The 21,508-nt window shown below is 39.8% G+C and overlaps 1 protein-coding gene across 3 annotated transcripts in view; it reads left to right on the top strand.

Annotated features, from left to right (window-relative positions):
* Nucleotides 1–21,508, top strand: part of Dnajc1 (DnaJ heat shock protein family (Hsp40) member C1) — a 156,711-nt gene that overhangs the window by 122,210 nt on the left and 12,993 nt on the right. For all 3 annotated transcript variants that reach the window (XR_015640600.1, NM_001400837.1, XM_087589614.1), the window contains 1 exon segment: nt 11,475–11,594. Coding sequence is in view for 2 of the 3 variants with exons in the window: in NM_001400837.1 (NP_001387766.1) it covers nt 11,475–11,594 (120 nt within the window). In the remaining variant the exon portion in view is untranslated.

The following is a 21,508-nucleotide window of genomic DNA, read 5'->3' as shown; positions in this document are numbered from 1 at the left end:
TTTGTGCTGGAGGACTCCAGCATGGTGCTCTGTGGAGTAGTAAGTAGCACGCAGTTGGTACTTGTTCTACACAGGCCAGGCTGTGCTGACTTGGCTCTCCTACGCACTGACCATTGCTCTCAAGTAATTGTCACCAATTTCTTCATCCAGCTTGTGACAATTCACATTGATCTGCTTTACCAGTACTCGATAGTGTGTGCAATTTGTCTTTTTGATGTCTCAGTGTAGATTTTTTTAATTTGGTTGGTTGTCGGGTAAGTGGATTTATTTTAGCATTTTTCTAAAATTGGTATGAAATTCATATAATAAAATTACCTTGAAAGTAAGCAGTTGAGTTTCTTGTAGTGTACTCATAATATTGGATGATTACCATTTCTATATAGCTGTAAGACATTTTAAAATATTTTTTTCCTTTTTTAAAAATGTTTTTCTTTTATTTATATTTCAAATGTTATCCCCTTTCCTGGTTTCCCCTGAAGAAATCCCATATCACATCCTCTCAGCCCCTGCCTCCATGAGAGGACTCCCTCACCCACCCACCCAACTGGGCATCGAGCCTTCACAAGACTAAGGGCTTCCCCTCCCACTGATGCTCTTCTGCATATGCAGCTGGGCCATGGGTCTCTCAAAGTGTACTCTTTGGTTGGTGGTTTAGTCCCCAGGAGCTCTGGACTGTCTGCTTAGTTGATACTGTTTTCTTCCTATGGGGTTGCAAACCCTCTCAGCTACCTCAGTCCTTTCTCTAGCTTCTCCACTGGGGATCCCATTCTCATTCCAATGGTTGGCTGCAAGCATCTGCCTCTGTATTTGTCAGGTTCTGGTAGAGCCTCTCAGGAGACAGCTATATTAGGCTCCTGTCAGCATGTACCTCTTGGCATCCCCTAATAGTGTCTGGGTTTGGTGACTGCATGTGGTATTGATCCCCATGTGTGGCAGTCTCTAGATGGCTTTTCCTTCAGTCTCTGTTCCACACTTTGTCTCTGTATTTCCTCCTGTGAGTATTTTGTTCCCCCTTCTAAGAAGGACTGAGGCATTCACACTTTGGTCTTTCTTCTTCTTGAGCTTCATGTGGTCTGTAAATTGTATCTTGGACTGATATCCACTTATCAGTGAGTGCACACCATGTGTGTTTTTCTGTGACTGGGTTACCTCATCAGGATGATATTTTCTACTTCCATCCATTTGCCGAAGAACTTCATGAAGTCCCTGTTTTTAATATCTGTTTGCTGTGAGCCTTATAAAGTTTCTTTTATGAATGTGAGTGCCCTTGCATTTGCAGCATAGATGTTCAGAATTGAGAGTTCATCTTGGTAGATTTTTCTTTTGATGAGTATCAAGTGTCCTTCTTTATTCGTTTTGATAACTTTTGGTTGAAAGTCAATTTTATTTGATATTAGAATGGTATTCCAGCTTGTTTCTTGGTACCATTTGCCAGGAAATTTTTTCCAGCCTTTTACTCTGAGGTAGTCTTTGTCTTTGTCACTGAGGTGCATTTCCTGTATGCAGGAAAATGTTGTGTCCTGTTTCTATATCCAGTCAGTTAGTCTATGTCTTTTTATTGGGGATTTGAGTCCATTAATACTAAGAAATATTAAGGAAAAGTGATTTTTGCTTTCTGTTATTTTTGTTGTTAGAGGTAGAATTATGTTTGTGTGACTATTCTTTTGGCCTTGTTGAAAGAACTTTACCTATTTGCTTTTTCTACGTGTTAGTTTCCCTTCTTGTGTTGGAGTTTTGCATCTATTATCCTTTGTAGGGCTGGATTTGTGTGAAGATATTATGTAAACTTGTATTTGTCATGGAATATCTTGGTTTCTCCATCTATGTTAATTGAGAGTTTTGCTGGGTATAATAGCCTGGGCTGGCATTTCTGTTCTCTGAGGGTCTGTATTACATCTGCCAGGATCTTCTGGCTTTCATAGTCTCTGGTGAGAAGTCTGGTGTGATTCTGATAGGTCTGCTTTATATGTTACTTGACCTTTTTCCCTTACTGCTTTTAATATTCTTTCTTTGTTTTGTGCATTTGGTGTTTTGACTGTTAATGTGACGGAAGGAATTTCTTTTCTGGTCCAATCTATTTGGAGTTCTGTAGGCTTCTTGTATGTTTAAGGGCATCTCTTTTTTTAGGTTAAAGAAGGTTTTTTTTTCTGTAATTTTGTTGAGGATATTTCCTGCCTCTTTAAGTTCGGAATCTTCTATCTCTTCTGTATCTATTATCCTTAGGTTTGGTCTTCTCATTGTGTCCTCGATTTCCTGGATGGTTTCAGTTAGGAGCTTTTTGCATTTTGCATTTTCTTTGACAGTTGTGTTAATGTTTTCTATGGTATCTTCTGCTCCTGGGATTCTCTCTTCAATCTTTTTTATTCTGTTGGTGATGCTTGAGTCTATGATTCCTGATCCCTTTCCTGGGTTTTCTGTCTTCAAAGTTGTCTCCCTTCATTACTTTTTATTGTTTCTATTTTCATTTTTAGATCCTGGATGGTTTTGTTCAATTCCTTCACCTGTTTGGTTGTGTTTTCCTGTAATTCCTTAAGGAATTTTTGTTTCTTCTTTAAGGGCTTCTACTTGTTTACCTGTGTTCTCCTGTATTTCTTTAAGGGAGTTATTTAAGTCCTTCCTAAATTCCTCTATCATCATCATGAGATCTAATTCTAAATCCAAATATCGCCATGTGATTATCTCTAGTGTTACTTGCACTTGCTGTCTCTGACTACAGCCTGTCCCTCCTATGATTCTGGTTGTGTCAGAACTCGTCACAGTTCAGCTGTCTCTGTGATCCTACGATTCTGGGATCCTGTGAATCTGTGATCCTGTGATCTTGGGCATGTTAAAGCACCTGGGAGTCTGGCTTCCTCTCTGTGTTTTGGTACTTGGCGTGGGGCCAGTATCCAAGGTCTGCTCAGGGCACTAGTTCAGACCTGAAGGAACCTGTGCCCTTGTTTCTGCATCCCTGGATCTTGGGTGGCCCAGTTACTCCGGGTGATAGGGCAGACATTGTGGCCTCTCCTATAATCCTGGGTGTTGCACAGCACCTGGGAGTCAGGCTCCCTTTGGGTGCTGTAGGAATGGGTGCAGAGCTAGGGCCCAAGGTCTGCTCAAGGCACAGGTTCAGACTGGAAGAGAACCTGTGCCACTGGCTGGGCTGGGGTTCTTGCATCTCTGGATCCTGGGTGTCTGATTTACTACTGGTGTTGGGGCAGTTGTTGTGGCCTCCTCACCTCTGATCCTGGGCATGTTAGAGTACCTTGGAGTCAGGCTCCCTCTGGATGTTGTGGAAGTGGGTGCGTACCACACCCACACCTCTCTTGTTTTAACTCTGTCAGTACTGGCATCTTAGGTAAGTGCTTCACAATCTATGCTTGCAATATAGAGCCTTCCTGTACAGCCCAGCTTGTCTGGGATGTCTAAGTGTATGTAGCCCAGACTAGCTTTGCACAAATTCTAAATACTGTGATTAAAAGTATGTATCTTCAAATAGCTGTGGTTAAAGGCTTGTCCTCCTTTGCTGACTTTAATCTTTAGCTTCTTGAGATAGGTTCTTCCTTAATTGCTGGCCTTGAGTTTCTGAGCTCGTGAAATGCTTTCTCCTACCCCACTAGTAGCCGGATTTATAGCCTCACACCTCTCCCTACAGGTCACTAGGTCTTTCGCTACAGAGTCCCTTTTCATAAAGGTATCTTCTTACAAACGCATTCAAGAAAAGTCTTTTTTTTTATGTTAAAAGTTATACTCATTGTATAAAAGTTAAAAGTTTCCATCCATTGTGTGGAAAATATGTGATTGTGTGATATGGTAACAAATAAATTATTCCCAATTTTGTCAGTCTTGATTTGTACAGGATGCCCATAATAGCTATTGCCTCTAGTAAATGTGTAATTACAGAATCAGCCTTTTCAGTTCTCAAAGCAGTTGTCAGTTGAAACCCTGAATATGTATCTGTGGTATGGTGTACAAACTTTAGTTTTCCGAATTCTGCAAAATGAAGTGCATTCATCTGACAGATTTAATTTTTTTGGTACCCTTAGGGTTGCTTCCAGCAGGTAATGGAAAAAAAGAACAATTAGTACACTTTTATAATTTTTTTTGCATTGTTGCAAAATGATAGTAATTTTTTTCTTTAAACCTTTACTGTTAACATTGTGTTTTTCATGACATTTTGAGGCTTCTAACACACTTTCTATTAATAATTGGTCAATTTTTTATTTCCTTGTGCTAATAAGAAGACTATATGAGACCAAATATGGGCAATATAATGAATAGTTTCTATTTCTGATTGCCTGTTACAGTTGCATAAGGTTAATTATGAATTTCTATATGCCAAACAACTCATTCTATTAAGAGATCCAGGAAGGGCTGGAGAGATGGCTCAGCAGTTAAGAGCACCCGACTGCTCTTCCAGAGGTCATGAGTTCAATTCCCAGCAACCACATGGTGGCTCACAACCATCTGTAAAGAGATCTGTTGCCCTCTTCTGGTGTATCTGAAGACAGCTACAGTATACTTATATATAATAAATAAATAAATCTTTAAAAAAAAAAAAAAGAGATCCAGGAAAATTTACTAATACTATAAGAACTACATATAACTCTTGATTTTTGAGCTGAATTATATGGGCTTTGAATTACTTTGATTTTTTTTTTTTTTAATGTCTGACTTCTAGCCTGCCATTCCCAACTGAATTGTGTCAGTATAGAATGTAGGAGCTTCAGGAATTAGCATTTCTTTTACAATATGTGGTAGAATCCAATTAATTCTTTCCATAAGCTGAAGATGTTTGCTTTTAGAAATTTGCTGTTAATTTCTCCCAAATAGTTGCTGTAAGCTCTTTGCTAATCTTTGTTGATTACCCATAATGACAATCTCAGCATTTATAATTCTTTAATTTTTTACTTTATGTGGTAATAAAATCCATTCTATAATACTATAGGAATATGGTTTGAGATGAAAACAGGTCTAAACATGTACACATATACTATCAGTAGCATACCTGACAATAGAATAAAAAGAGAGAGAAATTGATTAATCAGCAGATTAATGGATAAACAGACTATGGTGTGTATCTATGTATAATAAAATAATGTTCAACCCTGCAAAGGAGTGACAGATGCTGCACTGTAGATATTTTTCTGTTTTATTTTCATGACCAATGTGTGTATCTCCCAACTGGCCCTAGGATGCAGGCTACAGTTGCAGAGAATAGACACAGAACCCCAGGCGTCAGATCATAGAACACAGCTTTGATGACATCCATACTGTGTAGTACAACTTAACTCCATTTTTCAACATTGCAGTCTCAGTTGTTTTCTCTAATTCCATGTTGTGATTTCTCACTCATTAATTTCTGTTTTCCACAGTCTCTACAAAAAGCTGATAAATTGTCATATTTCCCTTTTATTCTATATTAAATTTCTGGGTTGTGATATTTCTCTACTCACATTTAAATGATACCAATCAGTAGGGTTTTTCTCCCAGGGTAAGCAATAAAAATTAAGTGCTTTTCTATTCTTTTATGTGTTTTTAAAATTTATTTATTTTATGTATATAGGTGATTTGCTTGCATGTATGTGTGTGTACAATGTGCATACAGTGTCTGCAGAGGCCAGAAGAGACTGTTGGATCCTCTGGAACTAGAGTTACAAATGGTTGTGAGCTGCCATGTGGGTGTTGGGAGTAACCTCCAGATGGGAGTCTCTGGGAGAGCAGCTGAGGCTCTTAAGTGTCCACCGCTGCTTTAACACTTGAGAACTTTAACATAGCATAGCAAACATATCAACAGGTAGAAGCAAACAAAACTCTCTTTGATTGTATCCAACATACAGCAGGCCCACACTAAGGATGTTGAATGGATCATTGGCTAATTTGTAAGAAACAAATGGGGGCCTTGGGAGAAGCTGGAAGTTGATACTAACCGGCTCTTGAACATAACACAGCAGACTAAACTCACTTGCTTTTCTATAGAAATAGTAGTTTTTCTCAGAAGTTGCAGCAATGTTAGCGGTTTCCACATGCTACCACAGATCAACTCTCAGCTCTATGTGCAATAAAAGGGAAATTATTTCATAGGATAAAAATAGTTTATCTTGATGTAAGAATCTGCAAACCTGACAATAATGTCATGTAAATTGTCACGCTACTTAACCTTATATAAACATTGAAAAGATAGTCATATCCAATGATTTGTCTTGGTGCAGATTTTCTTTTCAACATTCACATGTCGATTAATAACCTCAGGATCTGCTGATAGATTATTTAGCTAAAATTGGGGAACCTAAGAACTCTCCTAGCACTGTTCTTCATAGCACAGTGAACTTAAGGTTTTCTCAACTTTTGTAAGTTTCTGTTTCTTCTTGCTGGAAAATAGGGCAAAGGACTAGAACGGTTCTAATTGAAATGAATCTATTTTAAGCAAATACAATTTCTAAAAATGTGAAGTTTATGCTTTAAAAGATGCTAGTGGTCCAAAAATCAAGTGCCATTATATTGAATATTAATTATGACCTTTGAAAAATACATGTACCACTATAAAGTAGAGTAGATAAAAATACAACTGATTTTTAATTTTCCCTATAGCATTTATCAATCATATGCCCTGATACATTTTTTAAATCTCTTCAATTTCTTTTGGTTTCAGCTTTTCCCCCAGTAGGATAATACAGAAAATTTTCTGCCTGAAGACAAAGTAGTTATTCTCCTGAGATGACATCTAATTTTAAAAGCTATAAATCCATAAATTAAAATGTCCCCTGCGACTGAGCATCTTCCCTGGTGGGTCTCTGACTGCACAAGCAAGAGCTCTGTGCCCGTCACTGTGGGTGAGGCTGGAGTAGTCATCATCCTCACTACTTAGAGCTGTCCACCTTTAGTGTATCCTGAACTTATTTTCCTACCTAGTCACTGTCTGATTTTTGTATAGATTCTTCTGTTTTTATCCCCCAAAACTTATATAACAGTTATTTGCTAACTTTATAATTTGCTACCATTGAGGATGTGTACATAAAAAATCAAAGGGGGGGGGTGTGATTATACTTAGAAACAGTTATAGAAGGAGACCATCAAAATATAATGCAGTCATTTTAATAATTCTTTATGCACTCTGGATACCAGACCCTAAAGAGGTACAAGAAGAGAACATGTTTTATACCAATTACAGACTTTAGTTCGATGCTCCACTTAACAGCTGTATTGGTAAGAAGTATATTCAACCCCATGAGCATGACCTGGGACATTGTGATTTCCTGCAGGAAATTTGAAGTGACTAAACCAGGACTAGGTTGATTTTCTTATACCTTTTGTTATGCTGTCACCCCAAAGGTATACCAACCTGGCTGGCCTGTGCTGCCATCAGAAAAAGAAGGAGGTCGTGCCAGTCAAGAATGAGTCCTGAACTTTCTAAGTAAATATGTGTTACCATCTACCCCTTGATCATCATGGAAGAAGCTAAAAGGAACAGGTTTCTTTCCAGGCACAATTACTTTCAAAAATATAAAGAAAAGGAAAAAGTGAGAGCAGTAGTGAGAATTTTTGTTAATTTTGTGTTTTGTTTTATTTTGTTTTGTTTTTGATATTGTATGTCTTGGGCTGTCCTGGAACTCACTATGTAGACCAGACTGGCCTTGAACTCAGAGAGATTTGCCTGCCTCTGCTTAGAGGCAAAACTTTTTGAGTTGATGTTTGAGGAAGTCTTTCCAGTGTTCAACAATCACAGATGTCTGTGGACACAACAGAGAACACGGGTGTTGTTGCATCAGGCACTTTGACGCCTGGCCTACTCCGTGGGTTAGCAATGGAAGGTATAGTGTTGGCTGACTGCAAACAGTCTGAAAGGCTAAAGCCATGAGAAAATGCTTTCAAGATCCACAAGAGTGTGGTCCAGCTTAGTTGACCTGATCGGAATAGCAGCATTCGCCTGAGAAAGAATCCAGCAGCAAGATGCCCGCAGTGCTGCAAGAGGAGTCAGAGCGTCACAGAAGTCAGCCCTCCCAGAAGTGAGCAGGGAAATAGCCAGGGCAGAGTAGCATAATTCATTCCAAGGTAACTTCTCAGGTTTTGGCAGGAGCCACACAGAGATATAGTCTTGGTGGATTTATCTCAGTAGTGGAACACTTTTGCCTATCACTGAGTGGAGGTTTTTCCAGGGTCTGGTCTGGTCTGGTCTTTATATTGTGTCCAGCTCTTGGAAGCAGAGGTTGTAAAAGGCTGTGAGCAGCTCCATGATGAGCCCATGTGGATGGTGAGAAGATGGCTATCTGTAAGACACAAAGAGGGGCCTCGGAGTGAAGACATTCCAGGTGGTTTGGTTTTTAATTTTGTTGTTCTTAGCGTATCATTGTTTTACACAGAAGTTTGTCACAGTCACTTTTAAGTTGGAAAGGAAATTATATAGCTAAAAGCCAAATGCATTCTAAAACTGTACAAAGTAAAGAGTTCTAGGGATGCTGTCTGTGTTATAACTGTACAACTGACATTTTAACCAGTGAACAGAGTAAAAAAACATTTCCTAAGATTCTGAGTTGAACTAAACCAACTAAAAATGGTTCAATGTAAAATTGTAAGTATCTAATAGAAAAGGACCTTCCACCGAAAATAGGAGAATGCAGCAAGTAGTAATTATATTTTTCTTTAATGTAACTATAATTTCTCAGCCAAATAAATGGGATAATACTTGATATTTCACATTTTATGGTCCAAAGCTGGGAGGGGAAACTACTGCATTTAGGTTCGATAAACACAGCAGTGAGCCCGCCCTGGCACGCCAAGCCCTTGCAATGCAAGGATAGTAAAGATTTTCAGAGGCTTTATACAAAAATTCATCCCAAAGGAGTATTTTTTTTTGTTAATACAATTTAAATGTCCCTATTCATTCTTATTTGGGGATCATTACACAAACTACTGAATAATTTGAAAACTTACTTTTTATTTTGTATTCAGTATGGAGATTTATTCCCAGAGCGGAGCTTTTCTGATGCAAAACTGGGATGCTTGTGTAATCACAACCGCTGTCCCCGCGCCGTGTGGCATCTTCCATTACTTTGCTGTAGAGATGAATGTTGGCCCGGTGTGTCAGTAATACTGGACACACGTGGGTTTAAGTGGCACAGCCGTATGCTTATGCATTCATTTGACTTTCCCAGCTACAGTCAGCTCTATAGTGGACCAGGGAGAATACATGCACAGCACGGCCACCCTCGTGGCTGCTGGAGTAGCTGGATCACAGTGGGCTCTGTTCCTTTAAAGACAACACTATTACTGAGGAATTACACATTCACCCAAGGGCCTTGCAGCTGTGGAAGAGGGAATGACCAGGAGCTCAAAGGCCACGCTCAGATTTCAGCCCATGAGTTCTTATTATTACCCATCTTTTAACAATAATAGTAAAAACCATGGCCATGAAATAACTAAAACCAAGAGGAAGTTTGCTGAGGCAGTCAGTGACTTTTCCTTTTCAGGTTTTTGATGCAAGCATTTGATCTAGATAAAACGTTGCCTTCCCAGGAAAACAGTAGTGCTATGTTTTTAGACTCATTAATGAGAAATTAAAATCCAGTTGGTTTTTAATGTCCACTGTTAATATGCATAGGATATTTGGAAAATCAACTTACTAAAAATGGAAGTGCTGCACACTTGTCTACTTAAGCTAATGCGGACATCTTTTCTTGAGAGCACAGCACTGCTTTGCTGTGCTCCGAAGCAAACCACACTGGTGTGCATTGACGCTGAGGCTGTCTCCGTGAGGATACTGTTCTTCATGGCTTGACTTTGCACTTCTAGCTTATATTTAAATTCTCCTCAAGCTTTGCCCTTTTTGTATTTTCTTTTGCATTAGAGTTTAAGGGTTTATCAATAATAGTAGTATTTCTTTGAAAATCTAATTTGTTTCTCTAAATGATATCTAAATAACACATTTTTTGTTAAATGAGGCAAAAAGGAAGGAAAACAGGTGTAGTTTTTGGCTCAAGTGACTAAAGAATTAAATTTTGGATCATTAAATATCAAAGAAATTCCAGCCAGATCCAGTGCAGATTACCTTTTCATGTGTGAGCGTGTGCATGTAGTGTGGGGCTGTGCTGATGAACATGCTTGAGGCTTTCAGCCCTTAGTGGATATGAAATAGAGCGACTGCTCAGTCCTCCTCACTATGGCTATTATTTACGACTCCTAAGTGGCAGGTTGTGTTTGTGCCAATTCATCTGCTTCAGGGAACATTCTTGATAGCAGAACAAAGTGAATAAATGTAGTTTGTTTTGCAAATGAATGCAAATGGCAGAGCCTTTCGGAAAGCCCTTAACAGGGCAGTGCACTCTGATTATGGTGAGGCTGCCATTTGGATGTGGTGAAAAGAGCAGGCTTGAACCATTGATTGGGGGAGACAGTCAGGAAGGGCCGTTAGGCTTGCAGTGAGGCAGGCGGATGTCAGTGTGGTTAGAGCACAGTGGGAGAATGACAGGAAGGGTTAGTGTCGGGGAGAGGCTGTGCTGGGGCTGAAGAGGTAGTCCCTGGGGTCACTCACCTCTGACTGTTGGTCTACGCTGATGGTTCTGTAATGCAAACTGCCTGGTGCACGCCTGTTCATTACCGGAAATGGTGATTAGAAAAGGTATTTGTTTCTAAGATTTCCTCCCACTACCTTTCTCTCACCCTCCCCCATCCCTTCTCTCTCTCTCTTTGTTTCTCAGTAAAGGAAAGAGATGAACTTCCTTCATCTTCCACTGTTTGATGGCAGAGGCTGCTGCCTCCAGTGGGGGTAGCCTGTGCTAAAATGTAGTTGTCATATGTTTCTTCATACTCAACAGTGATGTGTGTGTGTTTCTTCCCTCAGTCTTAGGTTTGACCATTACTTAGCCATATGTTTGCAATTTTGTGATGTTTAAGGTGTTTTCACTATTCAACACCAGAAGCTTTGCAAAGACTGCATGGCTTACATCTTGGCGAAAGAGTTCCTAATCTTAACTTGTTCCCAAGTTTTACTGAATGCCAGCTAGCATTTGGCAAATTAAATATTTATAAAATTGTATGTCATTGTTGTTACATAGGATGAGCAAAGCATGTAATCTCTCACAGTTCTGGTCCTCAATGCTTCTTACTCAGATTTTCATCTAGACGTCTTAAAACCACTTACTGGTCATATCACGTGAGTTATATGAACAGTACTACATTTTGTAGCAAGAATTTTTATGGACTTTGGTAATGTTTTTATTTTAGTATAAAACTGGTCCTTTTTTAAAGTATCTTCAAAAACATAGTTTTGCATTATGCACTGCATTTGTGTTTTAAATACATGCAGAAATCTTATGGATGCCGCTGAGACACTATTCTGTGATTAAAGATGCTGCCCTACCTTTGACTAAGCCTAGATGCATGTTTAGTGACTGGTGGTCACGGCAGGAAGGGGTCTGCCAATCATCTGTTTCACAGGCACGTTGATGTTACAGTAAACATCTTTTCAATCTCTTAAAATCTTGTCTAACGTCTTGCAGGCACCTGAATGGACAGAAGAGGACCTCAGTCAACTGACAAGAAGTATGGTTAAGTTCCCAGGAGGGACCCCAGGTCGATGGGAGAAGATTGCCCATGAATTGGGTCGATCTGTGACGGACGTGAGTTCACTGAGATTTGCATTGTCTGAGGAGTAATGAACAGGAACCAGCCAGCTATGCAGGAGGCAGACTTAGATGGGTCCTTGGTTATCTGTGCAGAAGACCTAGGCATGACCCATTAATGAAATAAGCAAAAAGCAGATGTGAATCCCATTCCCTTCTCCACAGTGAAAGCTGTGTGAAAGAATTGCAGTGTTTGGGGACTGAAGCTACTGAAACCTAATCATAGAAAATAGTATTAGATTTTGTGTTTATATTGACCCTTTAATTGTGGAAAAGACAGTTTTCAAACTGATCAGAACTAAAGAGGTTGTATTTCAACCTTAACAGTCAAGTGCAGATTGCTCGTGTGTTTTGACAGGTGGTTTAGGTTGATGAAATGAGCACTCAAGCCTGCGGTGCAGACAGAGTTTGCCTTCTTTGCAGGCTGCTGCTGACCATTCATTTGGAATGGATGTGTGAATGGGCGTACCTAACACCTAGAAGACAGCGTAGAGACCAGAGTCTTGTTCTATAGCAGGTTAGATGTTTTCACTCAGGGAGGCCACAGTAGAGCACTTGATGTATGCCAGATTGTCTCCCAACATCTAATTAGAAGACAGAAAGAAACTCCTGTCTCAGTTATCAAACTGATATTTGTATAAATCGTGATAAATAACCTTTACTAAATTTCCTTTACATACATCTTATTGGTATAAAACTTCTTAAAAGAGTTACTAATAGCAAAAATTTAAATTTCCTCTTTAATTCGGTTAGCATGCCTTTAGGTCTTTTTTACAATGTGCACACATTTTAATGAGCTCACTAGTAAAACACAGCTTCCAAAATAATGAGGATCTGTTATAATTGCTGGAACTTACTGTTCATAGTAAACATCTATGTTTTTAATTTGGAAGCAAATATATATTTAAAAAGTACTGTCAACATTTTATCTCTTTTCCTCAGTTCCTTTAATGGGACTTGCTTTGAAAATTTTAAATTACATGCAAATGTGCGTATATTTAAGTGTGATCATCTTATACAAATTGTACCTAGGAACATCATTTCTGCGCGTTTGTGGAGTGGCCAGTTATCTTTAGCTCATGAAGAATTGCTTTTCTACTAATTGCACTGCTGAGATACGAATTTCATTTTCTTGTTTTAAGGTATTTTGTAAGGAATGGTATAGTTATATAACCACATTAAGGTAGTAGTCCAAGGCTATTGATATTTTAAACACTGTATTTTCAGTTGCTAAAGTACTGTTTAAACATTCTAAAAATATTGTTTTAAAGAGCCCAAAACTTTTTACTTGACTGTATAAAGAAAAATAATAGGTTAATTTAGTGTCTTCTTAAGAGGTAAAAAAGGAAGGCTGAAAAAGATGGGGTGTTACAAGATCTCACCAGCACAGCCCCACAGGGTACTACCTGTACTGATTTACAAGAGTGGGCTTACTAGTAGCAGAGGCTTCTCTTTGCTTGTGTGTTTTTCTGACAACGTATAACAAGATCAGCACACCTGTGTGCTTTACTACTTCTCCCCAGTCTTCTCCTGGGGAGCCTGGTTTTAGGTCTGCACACTTTTTAATGTGAAGTGCTTCATTGACTCTCGAGTGTGTATGTTTGCACACACTGCATGATAGCTTCTCTTTTCACAAAATTAAAAGTTCCGTGCAACAGTTAATAAACCTAAACTTATGTAGACTCGTGAGATGCCATCATAGGAGGACTGTGTCGTGATCTGCTACCCCGTAGCCTCTCTGCAGCCTCACTGTGCCTTTCAGTAACGTGGCAGAGCAGAGGAAACAACAAGCAGCGGTCTGAAGACTCAGCCAGCTCCTTTAAAGATTATTTGTATTTATTCTTTGACAATTTCATAGACATAAATAATGTGTCTTGGTAATATTTTAGTGTTTCTTTAATCTTCTGTGTGTGGGAGTTTCACCTGCTCATGTATGTCTGTATACCCCCCCCCATTCATCGCTCCTGATCCCCAAGGAGCCCAGCAGAGGAGACAGATCCCTCCCCAGGACTGGAGTTACACACAGTTGTGAGTTACCAAGTGCAGGCTGGGAATTAAATCCCAGGTCTCTGAGGAGTAGCCAGTGCTCTTAATTGCTGAGCCACCTTTGAAAAGCCCCTAGCTAACTTGTTCCAGTAACCCCAAGAATGGCTTGTGTACCCCACTAAGGCAGCTGCAGTGGGTTGAGCTGTACAGTCCCTTTAGTGGGATGTTAAGTGAAAGTTCATCACACTTTAAGAGGTCACCCACACTTCCTTTTGGCTAGCAGTGTTAATTAGATTTGTTGTGGTTAAGTGCTTGGCTGTGGAAGAGGGGCCGGGTGCCTTTGGCGGTCATGATCCCCTTCCCCTGCACAGTGGCCTGATCTCTGGCACCAGCCCCAGGCTGCACAGCTGCTTTTTGACCTTCCTTGCTGGCCAAACGCTAGCTTCAGGCTTGCTTCTTTCCTTCCAGAAACAGTTGACCCTTCATGGGGAAAGGTGAGAGTGCGGCAGTGCAGGAGCCTGAGGCTTTGTTTAGTCTGACAGAGTCCAGTGTGTTATATTCCTCAGCTTAAAGGAGAGTCAGTATACTAATTGTCAAAGTTAGTTAAATTGTTAAAATTACCGTGGGAAAGTGCAAGCAATATTTTAGTATTAAGATTTTTTTTGACATTAAGTATTTTTAACTCAGGTAAACTGCAAGGCCAACTTTATTGAGGCTTTAATATTTTAAATGTTAATTACATGCCTTTTGGCATATAATTTTAGTAACCACAAAGGACACTCCATTTGTAAAATCAACAAAGGAAACAAAAACTGTCTGGCATGTAAAAACCACCTTTAATGTGATTATTAACTGCAGGCTTCTAAGGTCAGGGAGCGTCAGATTTCTTGTTCCTGAAAGGTTGTAAGCTGACCCTGGTGCTCTGTGGACCACTAATCTCTCACATTCTATTTATGGTAACAGTCTGAGAGGAGATTTTCTGCTTGTTTAGAAAAGGCCCAGGTAGACAGCAAAACGAAAGCCAGGTGGCTAGATCTAACTTCTATAATTAGTGCCAAAGTGTAATACAAGAAGTGCCCAAGGTCTGCCCATGAGCAGTGCAGGTAGGGAAATCCCCTTGTCATTAGCTGTCACTGCCCCAGAGGCAGAAGATACACAGTGGGAGGAGGTTTTATAGGTTGTTATTATGATGTCTTCTCAAGAGCGAGAAGCCTTATGGTTGTCGGCAAATTAAAAAATACAGTTTTATGTTATTTTGAAGATATATCATTATTATTTTTAGCTCTGAAAATGATGGGGACTAGCCTTTAGGTTTCTTTACTAAGCTGCCATCCCCTACTTTCTCTGTTCTCTGTGGTCCAGCCTGGTCTCTGCACTCCTGTCTTCCTCCCTTCTGCATCGTACATCCTTCAGCAACACTTCACTTTGGAACACCTGCTTGCTTTATACCATGTCCTTGCTGGATGAGCCTCCAGCTCGTTTGATTATAACTTTCGGGGATTTGAGGATGATGCCATTCACACTTAGGTTAAAACTTTTTCTGTTTGTTGTTGTTTGATATTTTGCTTTTTTTTATTTTAAACATGAGCAACACAGACTTACAGTGATCATTCGGCTTCCAAGGCAGAGATAGGACCACGGGCCAATCACTCAGTCTTTCCCCTGCACTGATGAGAGTTCTGATGAAATAATGCCGAGGTCGCTATTTCCCCTTTAGTAAGGAGCTGTGGGTTTGGAGCTATTGACCGGCAGTTGTCGACCTGGCATGTACAGGGGATTTTCTTCAATTGACATTTTCGGTTGTAATTTGTGACAATTGTTTCAGGAATCAATGTGGAATTTCTTTCTACTGTTTTGAGATTTTCATTACATTTATTTAATTTTGTGTATGCATGAATACCATGACATGTTTGCAGGTCAGAGAACATCTTGTAGGACTTTGGGCTTTTTGTTTGTTTGTTTTGATTCTTTGCTTCCAGGAGGATGAAGATCAAACTGAGGACTTTGCTTAAGCAAGTGTCTTTAATTTAATAGTTGGACTTTACTTAAATTTTTGCAGTTAAATATGAGAATATTTTAAAATATTTGATTGGATATCTTTAGTTTGTTTGAGCCTATTGATGCAGTCTCTTTATAGCAGCCTTCTAATATCCAGATATTCAAGACAGTGCTGAACTTAAGGAAGAAAAAAGGACAACAGTGTCCATGCCTACACATGTCTATACACACACACATGCACACACACATACACACATACATACACACATATACATACACACATATACACACATACACATACATACATACACACATACACACATATACACACATACACATACATACACACATATACACATACATACACATACATACATACACATACATACATACACACATATACACGTACATACACATATACATACACACATATACACATACATACACACACATACAACATACACATGCACACATGCACACACACACATACAATAGATGGATGGAAAATGGATGGATGGATGGATGGATCAATGGATGAATTGATAGAAGATGTCTTTAGGACAAGATACTATAAAAAATACCAAAATACAAATAAATATCAAAAAAGAGTGGTTGAAAATTATCTCCTAGGAAACAGAATAAAAAGGCAAACTGTTTTAACATATGGAAAAGAAATATAGGAACTCAAACCTAGAAATCTAGGTCTGATTGAGTCCCAGTTAAAGAAAAAAAAAACAAAAACAAAACATAGGCAAGATTCTTGTTCAGTAAGTGATACGGAAAAGCTTTCTAGAATGCAGGAGCACCTGGGGCCACTCAGTAAGTTCTCCAAAGCCAAATGCATGTATGGAGGAAGTTATGGAGAAACTTTGGGGCACTGAGACCAAGCTACAAGACTCTGGGAGGCAAGGAAACAGTTCCTTTACAGTTCTAAGAAGATGTGTTCTGAATCTAGAACAGTTTATGTGTGAGAGGAAGTACCTGAGGTTATCCTCCAGCAAAAAGAGGATGAGTCAAAGAAGAAAACATGAGCCCAAGCAGTAATAGATCAAGTCCAGGGACAGCAGCCACATCAGTGTATAGCTGACAAGAGTAGGGTGTACAAGTTGGAGCGGGAGATTGAGGACTTGCTGTCAGGGATCAGAACCCTAGGGAAGGAGTTTTTAGAATAGATAGTCTGTATAACTTACAGCTTGAGCATGTATATTCTCTCTCTCTCTCTCTCTCTCTCTCTCTCTCTCTCTCTTTCTCTGTGTGTGTGTGTGTGTGTGTGTGTGTGTGTGTGATATGTGATGTGTGCATTCATGTACCAAAAAAAAAAAGCAACTAGAAATTCTACAAAGTACAGAAACCCATTACTACTGCCACCACCTGCCAAAACTGGGCAATTTGGGCAGACTGAGAGTGGAATATTCTACTCTTAGGGTTGCAATATTCTAACATCTTACATCATGACATATTGTATTTAGGCATAAACACATACATATTCCCTCACCTAGTATTCTCAGGGGATGCAAAGAATACTTAGAAAAATAGACTATTCTGCCAATGGTACTTAACAACCGTAACTACATGACAACAATGAAATACCTTATATCTTACGTCATGAAAAAAACAAAGTGGGTTAAATACATAAAACTAAAGCATTCTATACACCATACCTGTTAGTTACAGTGTGAACGGAGTGTATTATGGAAAACAGTCTCGAGGTCTCTCCAGAAATTACAAATCCAGCAGTTCTTCTGTATGTGCATATTCAGAAGAAACAAAGCCAAGATGGGAAAAATTCATCTGTACTTGTGTGTCCATCAGAGCAGCATAGCCAAGACAATGAGATAACCCAAAGGGTAGACAGAGAAAATGTGGTCTATGCAAACAAAGAAGGACATGCTGCTCTTTGTGACCATGTAGACAAGCCTAGAGATGTTGTGCTAGTCAGGTTTAGTTGAACACCTTTATCTGAGTGCACACTATGGTGCACAGGAGAGAGACTCTCAAAATATAGAAAGGTTTTAGAGATCTGGTATATAGTATTTTGCCTACAGCTAATGATCCTGTAACATTTTCTTAAGATTCTGGTCTATCTATGTGCCACATTTTTGCTCTCCATTCACCAGTTGCTGGCCCGCTCGTCTGATGCTGTTTCTTAGTTACTGTCAGTAGAGCAGTAGTGAGCGTGAATGTGTACGTCTCGTGAGGTAACTTTAGCTTCAGGTTTGGTAAGCCTCCACACTGACTGCCGTAGGGGTGGCACCAAAGATGAAAACTTCCTTTTTCTGCTTCCTCTCCAGCCTATATTTTCCTTTACTTTTTTGATGATTCTTTTAGCCATTCTGACTGGGGTAAGATATTTCCCTGATGGCAGAGGATGCTGAGTGCATCTAAGTTTCTGCCATTTGTATTTGAGAGCTGACTTTTAGTCCATTGGTAACTAAGTAGTTTGTTCTTCGTTTCATTCTCTGTATAGTCTAAATACTAGTCCTCTGTCTCGTGTGTGTGTGTGTGTGTGTGTGTGTGTGTGTGTGTGTGTGTTTAGCAAAGATTTTCTCCCATTCTGTGGGCTGTTTCTTCACTTGATTGGCAGTTTCCTTTGCTGTACAGAAGCAGGTCTGCCTTTTATTGGAGAATATAGATCATTAACATTCAGTTACTATTGAAAGATATGTATTCCTGAAATGTTGATAATTTTGTAATGTTTTCTTAAACCTCTCTGTATTAAGTGTCCTTGTATTGTTTACTTTTCTTCTGTTCCCCCATGTATATTCAAATAGTCTTTGTAAAGCTGGCCTAGAGGCCACATAGTCCTATATTATTTTTCTGTAACTCATTTCCTTAGGTGAAAAGTGGTGTGGGGAGGAAAAGAAAAAGAAAAAGATTTGTTTAATGTGGCCACACTAGGAAGAGAAACAAAGAGAGCCATCTCCACGATCTTGATGTGAGATCAAAGTTTAAATAAATGGCCAAAGATATGTATATCTGAACAGCAATGGCTGGAGCGAGGCTCTGCTCACTGGTCTGTTTTTGTTCTAGAAATTTATTATTTTCAATGATGGTAAATAATTTTGCTGGGTATAATAGTCCAAGTTGGTATTGCAGTCTTTTAGAACTCAGTAAGCAGCCATTGCTCTGACTGGCCTGCCCGCATCTGTGACTTGGGTCTTTTCTCCTGCAGCACTTAGTAGTTTCTTTACTCTGTTTGTCTAGTGTCTTCTCTGTAATGTGATGTGTGTATGTGATGGTATTTTTTTGGGGGGGGGGCTCTGTTATTTGTGTTTTAATATGCCTCTTTTATTAAACTACATGTCATCCCCGCCCCCCTAGATTTTGGAATTATCTTCTATTTTTATTGAAAATTATTTTTTGTAACTTTGTCATAGAATTCTTTTCCCTTTTCTGTGTGCTTAATTTGTATATTTGGTCTTTTCCTGGTGTACTAAAGTGTTCCCATATGCCATTCTTTTTTAATTTATCATTTACAGTGAGGACTGATCAGTTCCTATGCCGTTGGTAAAGTTCTGATAGTGCTTCCTATGTGACACATTTCTGCTACTAGTAAATCTTTCCATGGAGCTTCGTGAGTTTTCATTTCTAGGGTCACATCGTTTTCTTTCTCTTCAATATTTCTGTCTCTATTGATTCTTTTTTCATGTCCTGGATTGACTTGCTTATTTCACTCAGCCCTTTGGTTGTGTTTTCTTGGAATGCATCTGTGTCTTCTGTCCTACCTACTATCTCCAGCTCTATTTCTTCTTCCTCCTCCTCCTCTTCTGCACGGTTGTCACGGTAACAGTGTCCAGTCATCATGACGGGGACGGCATGGGGGAGGGGCTTGAGCATCCACAATCCGGAGACATGGAAATGAGTGTCTCTTTTCATCTGTTTCTTGATTTGGTCCCAACCCAGAGAATGGTACTGCCCACATTTAGGGTGTGTCTTTCCACTTCAATTAAGCCTAATCTAGATAAACAGTCTTCCACAGACATTCTCAGAGTGTTTCTCTTCAGTGACTCTAGATTCTGTCAAAAGGATAGTCACCATGAATGACCTTGAACTCCTGACTGTCCTGCTTCCACCTCCCAAATATGAGATTGCAGGGGTTATAGACATGTGCCTGGATTTTAATCATTTAAATCAATAAACCAAGCTATCTCTCTTATAAGTACAGCCTTAATATGAAATCTCTGGAACTAGTCCTTGAGGGACTAGAACCATCCGTATATATATGTACTACCATGATTCTAACTACAGTGGTGCCCTAAGCAAACCGTCTTTGGTAATTATTGAATAGAGTGAAAAGGTGTTTCTCTTCTAATGTCACAGGCTGTGACAGATGTTTGAATTAGAAGGAAACTATTACTGCAGTCCGTTGGCTCTGCAGATGGTGAAGTGGAAAAGAGCATAACCTAACAGGACTGACCAAGTGTGCTCAGTCAGTCAGCAGGGTCTTATGGGAGGGAATGAGGATTAAAGAAAGAAAAGACAACTGGACAGCACTATAACAGGACTCCAGCCAGTGCTGAAGCTGAAGAGAGTTTATTTTTATCAGTCTGCTTTTGTATCATTCTAGGTACATAAGAAGAATATGGTCAGTCCTCAGACATAAACAGAGCAGTCAAGGGTCTTAACAAGACCCATCAAGATACAAAGAACACAGTCCTCTGCTGTGTTCTTCTTGAGCCTACTTCCTTGTCCTAGCCCAGTGTCAAATTCCTGGACGGCTGCACCCTGAGCTCTTCACACCTGGTGCTCCTCTGAGCTGCACTTTTGTGATACCAATTCCACAGGGTGGTTAGGAGATGACGTGAGATACCAGGATGGAAATGCTGTGCTGTGGAAACATTACCTCTTTGCTATAGACTATTCCAGAAAAAGGATTTGTTGAAGGCCATAGAGCTAGTCAATGGAGGTCTGGGTTAAGAATGTGGCCCGGTGGCTCATTCTTAGCTGCCCTTTAGACCCTCACCTACTGTAGCTGTTCTGTTAATCACCCTCAATCAAACTCTCCTGATCTTCTGGAGCCAGACAGAAGTGTACTGTCCTAGCAACAGGCCTCTAAGTGCAGGGGGTTCCTAAGAAGGGCCACTGTTTCAGGGTCCTGCACTCTCAGACTGAGTTCCACTCTCAGACTGCACATGCTTGATGCAGGAGGATAGCTGTAAAGATAGCTTAACATGCTTTTGAAAACACTGGGGGGAATCTATGAAATCCAAGCTGGCCTCAAAGTCACAGTCCTTCTGTCCCTGTTTCACAGGCCATTCTGGTGAGCCCAACTGAAATTTTTCTGTATAATTCTCCCACATCAGACCCTTTGTGTTGGTTCTCTAGTCCTCTACATGTTCTGTTGCTAACAAACTGGATTTGCAATTTGTATCCATCAAAACTTGGTGTCTTAGTAAAAACATAGCATCTGCCTTACAGGTTGTATCCAGTTTACTAGTTAAGTCATGGGTGCTTTGATGATGGCTGTCACTCTTACTTCCAGCTCTCAGTAGGGACTTAATGTAGCTCCTTCAGTTATTTGCCTAAGGACTTACTGACCTTGAGCAGACGTAGAAACCAGTATGGTTTAAGTCACCAACTTTTCCTAATGTTTGGGAAGCTACTAATCAGAGAGGAATAGGGTTGAAGACATACTGGTTTATTTCAGTCTGAACTGGTGTGCTAATAGTGTCTACAACGTTATGCCAGTGTTTGTCACAGAAGTATCCTGCCTGCCTGCCTGCAGATGACTGTCAAGACTATTTACAGAGATGGGGTCAGCTAGCTGAACCAAGCCTCCCCCCCCCCCAAAGGATAAGATGAGCACAGTTAAAGACATTTGGAGACGTACGTAGCAGGAATGTTCACACTACTTCCTACCAGTTGAAAACAGTTTCCACGCGGTTTGTTTAATGTTCGGGTAACAGAATAGACCTAGAATTTGAAAG

The sequence above is a fragment of the Rattus norvegicus genome, chromosome 17 (genome assembly GCF_021556685.1).
Source record: "Rattus norvegicus strain SHRSP/BbbUtx chromosome 17, alternate assembly SHRSP_T2T, whole genome shotgun sequence".
Lineage (NCBI taxonomy): Eukaryota > Metazoa > Chordata > Mammalia > Rodentia > Muridae > Rattus > Rattus norvegicus.
This window is presented reverse-complemented; position numbering and strand designations above follow the sequence as displayed.